This window comes from Platalea leucorodia (assembly GCF_965183815.1).
Source record: "Platalea leucorodia genome assembly, chromosome: 2".
In the NCBI taxonomy this organism is placed as follows: domain Eukaryota; kingdom Metazoa; phylum Chordata; class Aves; order Pelecaniformes; family Threskiornithidae; genus Platalea; species Platalea leucorodia.
The window spans coordinates 101,666,825-101,670,668 of record NC_138824.1 but is presented as its reverse complement, the minus strand read 5'-3'; the positions used below and the strand labels follow the sequence as shown (position 1 = coordinate 101,670,668).

Here is a 3,844-nt window from a genome sequence, read left to right as displayed (position 1 = left end):
GAAAAGGTCACTGTGATATTGGTGCTGTGGATTTCTGCTGCACGTGTAACTGAAAGGAGGATTTTTTCCTGATCGCAGGAAAATCTCTGCAGTGCTTACTTGGGCACAGGCATAAAAGGTCTTTTACGTCAGAACGCCACAGTGGCAAAAGTAACTGAAACTGTAATTTGCAGTGTTAGAAAGCCCATGGGTTTATTAATCTCATGGTTTCTTCCCAACAAGGCCAGAATACGTACATCCTGGGTTACTGCTGCATGTGTCGATTTGGAACAGAGCAGCAAACCCCTGCTGTCATGGCAATGTGCAAGTACTGTGTTATTCAGCACATTTTTACTAGAGGGCAGCAGAGTTAGTGAATTCGCTGGAGATCATTTAGGTTTGATTCTCGCAGATTTTAAAAAGAGGGTTGGTAACACTTAGAAATCAGTATATTTGTGTGTGCCAGCTCTATTTTTTTTTTTTTTTCTTTTTTTTACAATGCTATCTTGTGCAGGATTAGTGACTAGCCAGTTTGTGAAGGCAAGGTTAGTACTCTTGCACAGACCGTTGGAGCATGGGATTCCTGGGCAGACAATATGAATTATTTGCCTGTGTCTGTAATACATTCCAGGCATGTAACGTGCTCAGAACACCCCCTGCCTGCCCGCTGCCAATCTCCAGCTCCAGCTCCTAATCGTTTTGGAACCTGTGATACAATCGTGAGAGGTATCACTAGAAATATTTGTGATTTGGGGAGAAGGCTTACAGTTTGTTGCCAAGGTGCTGACAAAGGAAGCAACATCCAACATCTTTACAACACCTGATTTAATAGTTCTCTGGTTGAGTTAAATCAAGTTCAATCCCCAGCCTTCAAACACCCGTGTGCTTCAATCTGTTAATTTGCAATCGCAAATGGACCCCGTTAATTCAATAGTTACTGCATTGTTCATTTCAGTGGGAAAGCTCACAGTAATGGAGGGCGTGCATGTGTTCAAGTATTCTGAAAAATTAAGTTTTGCTATGAAGCAAAACTGCTCCACCATTGGTTACAGCTGTAGAAAAAATCTTTCTTTAAAGTTGTTGAAGCAAATTAATTAGTTCCTCAGAATCTTGATAGCCATTCCCCTCAGTATATATATTTTATCCTAATTCCATGTAATCCTTTGCTGGCAGTGCAAGACTGTTAGGACTTGCTATTCCAAAGCCTTTATTGTACTATATAGATGGATCCTGGCCTTAATCATATCTCATCGAATGCAAATCCTGCAGACATGGGCAAGGAGCAGACTTTGGGCTATATAAATAGTCCTGACGTATGTTTTTCAGGGCATGGCAGTCTTTCTCCTGCAATGCATCAGAAAATTGTTTGCTGCATGTCTGCCAGAAGCCTCGCCTCCCTTATCAGACGAGAGTTGTTGGATGAGGCCTTTCTCCTTTCTCATAGGGAAGAACATGAGCAGAGCTTGCCATTATCACAAAAGATGAAGTCAAGTTCCCTGCATTTGGGGAAATCGCAGGTGTCGGCACACCCAACGTGCAAGAGACAGGCCTTTCCCTGGGAGAAACACCTTTGTGAGCATGGTGCCTCACCTGTCAGGTGGCCCAGGGCTTCCCCATGATGTATGCCGCGGCTTGGCAGAGAACGCAGCTTCCCGGTCATCCCCCAAACACACCTTCGGTTGTGCGCTGAGGTTGGAGGCTGCCTGCGTAGCCCGTCCCTGCTTTTGTAAGAGGCTCTGTCACCCAGGCCGAGCAGAGGGTTCCCAGCTCTGACCGAGTACCAGAGGGCAAGGACAGCTCAGCACTCCCAGCTTAACCACCTTGCACCCCTTGAACCTGACAGCAGTGGGCTGTATCGACAGGGGCACAGCCAGCAGATGGAGGGAAGGGATTGTTCCCCTTGTCCTGGCACTTACTAGACTGCATACAGAGTACTGCAGGCAGTTTTGCTCCCCCCCAGTGCAAGAAGGATACGGATCAGCTGAAGCGGTCCAGTGGAGAGCCACCAAGATGGTCGGGGGCTGGCACGTGTGGTTATGAGAAAAGTGTGAGGGAACTGGGCTTGCTCAGCCTGGAGAAGGGAAGGCTGCGGTTAATCCATGGAAAAAAGTTTCCCCATGAGGACAGGGAGGCAGCGGAGCAGGTTGCCCAATGAGGTTGTGCAGGCTCTGTCCTTGGGGGTCTGGGGGACCTGACTGCAGAAAACCCTGAGCTGCCTGGTCTGATCCCAGAGGTGGCCCTGCTTGGGGCAGGGGGTTGGACTGGAGACCTCCTGAGCTGCCACCTAACCCGAGTGATTCTCCAGGAGGCTCAGGTTCTCCTACAACTGGAGGTACATGGCTGTGTCTTTTTCTGTCTGAGGCACAACCTTAAAACAAAATTCACCTGCAGATTTCAATTCTTAACTTACAATATATGAAAAGAATTTGTACCAATGCTTTCTAAAATGGTTGTTTCACATTTTCTTTGTTCTTTAAGAAAGCGTTTACTGAATTAGTCTGATGAGTCTGTCTTACTTTAAACACCTCCTTGTAGAGTGCTATCACAGTCAGAACGGTCCATCCCATAACAGCTCCTCCTGGCCAAACCAAACAGACTTAAAGAAGTCCCATCTCTCTCTTAGCAGTCTGCCATGCCTCTGACTACTGAATATGTTAAATAATTCAGTAAATGAATGTTACAACATAGCTCTTGTTATCTGAGGTTGAGAAAACATCAGAGTACAGCAGGCTGGGAAAGTGCTCCGTGATACTAGAGACGTTTTCCACACTGTACGACTTCAGCAAAGAATATCCATTGAAAAGCGAGGTATCCAGAAAAGAAATATATACAAGCATTTGCCTGTCTTTGTTGTGCACTGCAAGCGAGTCTTCTTTTTCGTTGTTGCTGCTGCTGTAGATGGTTACGCTCTGCTCTGGAAATCGTCCCTTGACCTTCTTTACCCGGAGCTTTCGAAGTCCCCAAATGGCCAAGTATTCTGTTGGGAGAGGAGTGGTGCCACAGAAGGACAGCTTCAAATCCCACACCCTTGTGAAGTTGAGGAGCATCTCCAGCACAGAAGTGTCTGTGAACCAAATGGTCAGGTGGCTATTGTAGGTAGTTTTTTCCATGGTAGATGGCAGCACCGTTTTGCAATTGCACATCAAGTTTGCCAGGCAGTAATCACAATCACGGATATCCGCCGAGCAGCTGCAGTTGCGAATTGTGTTTTCCTTAGTGAAAATTAGCGTATGGTTCTTCTGACTTCTCACAAAACTGCCAGTGATGTCTATGCCAAGGAAGCCAGCCAAAATGAGAGCCAGCCAAAAGGAGAAAGCAGAGAAGGCTATTGGCTTCATTAGTACTGGTGCCAAGCCACCAAGTGTCTCCTCCTTTTACTCAGTGAATTATATCACTTGGCTTTACCTACTGAGGAAAAACAAATTCTTTATTATACTAAAGACCACTCAACAGTTAATATTACTTTGCTTTTCCCACTCATTATGTGTCTCATCTATTCAGAACCATATTGTAGTTTTGCAGGTTGCCCTGCATTAGAGGGGAAGCACAGCTACACTGATTCAGAAAAATGAATTGTGACTCATGTTTGGGATTCTTCTTTCACTTCTCTTTTGCTCTAAATGGTTTCGTCTGCTTATGGGACAGCTTGGACACCCTCTTCTCTGTCCAGGCTAGACATTACCACCATATCCTTTCCAGGAATGAGATCTTTAGCTTGTGATAGACAGTTGCATGAAAACATGAGCTCATTGCTTAACAGCAGTCGAAAAGTAATTGAATTGTTAAGATGTAATAGGAAAATGATGGAAAAAAAAGAGACAGTGCTGTTGAGCTACTGCATAAATCACTTGTTTGCTGACACTTG

At 45.4% G+C, this 3,844-nt stretch overlaps 1 protein-coding gene across 1 annotated transcript; it reads right to left on the bottom strand.

The window, feature by feature from the left end:
• Nucleotides 1-2,642: 2,642 nt before the first annotated feature.
• EPCIP (exosomal polycystin 1 interacting protein) lies at nucleotides 2,643-3,317 on the bottom strand (the record flags this gene model as incomplete). Its single annotated transcript, XM_082303988.1, has 1 exon — nucleotides 2,643-3,317. One exon carries the CDS (start codon nucleotides 3,315-3,317, stop codon nucleotides 2,643-2,645), a length of 675 nt encoding a protein of 224 aa, XP_082160114.1.
• Between the last annotated feature and the right edge of the window lie 527 nt (nucleotides 3,318-3,844).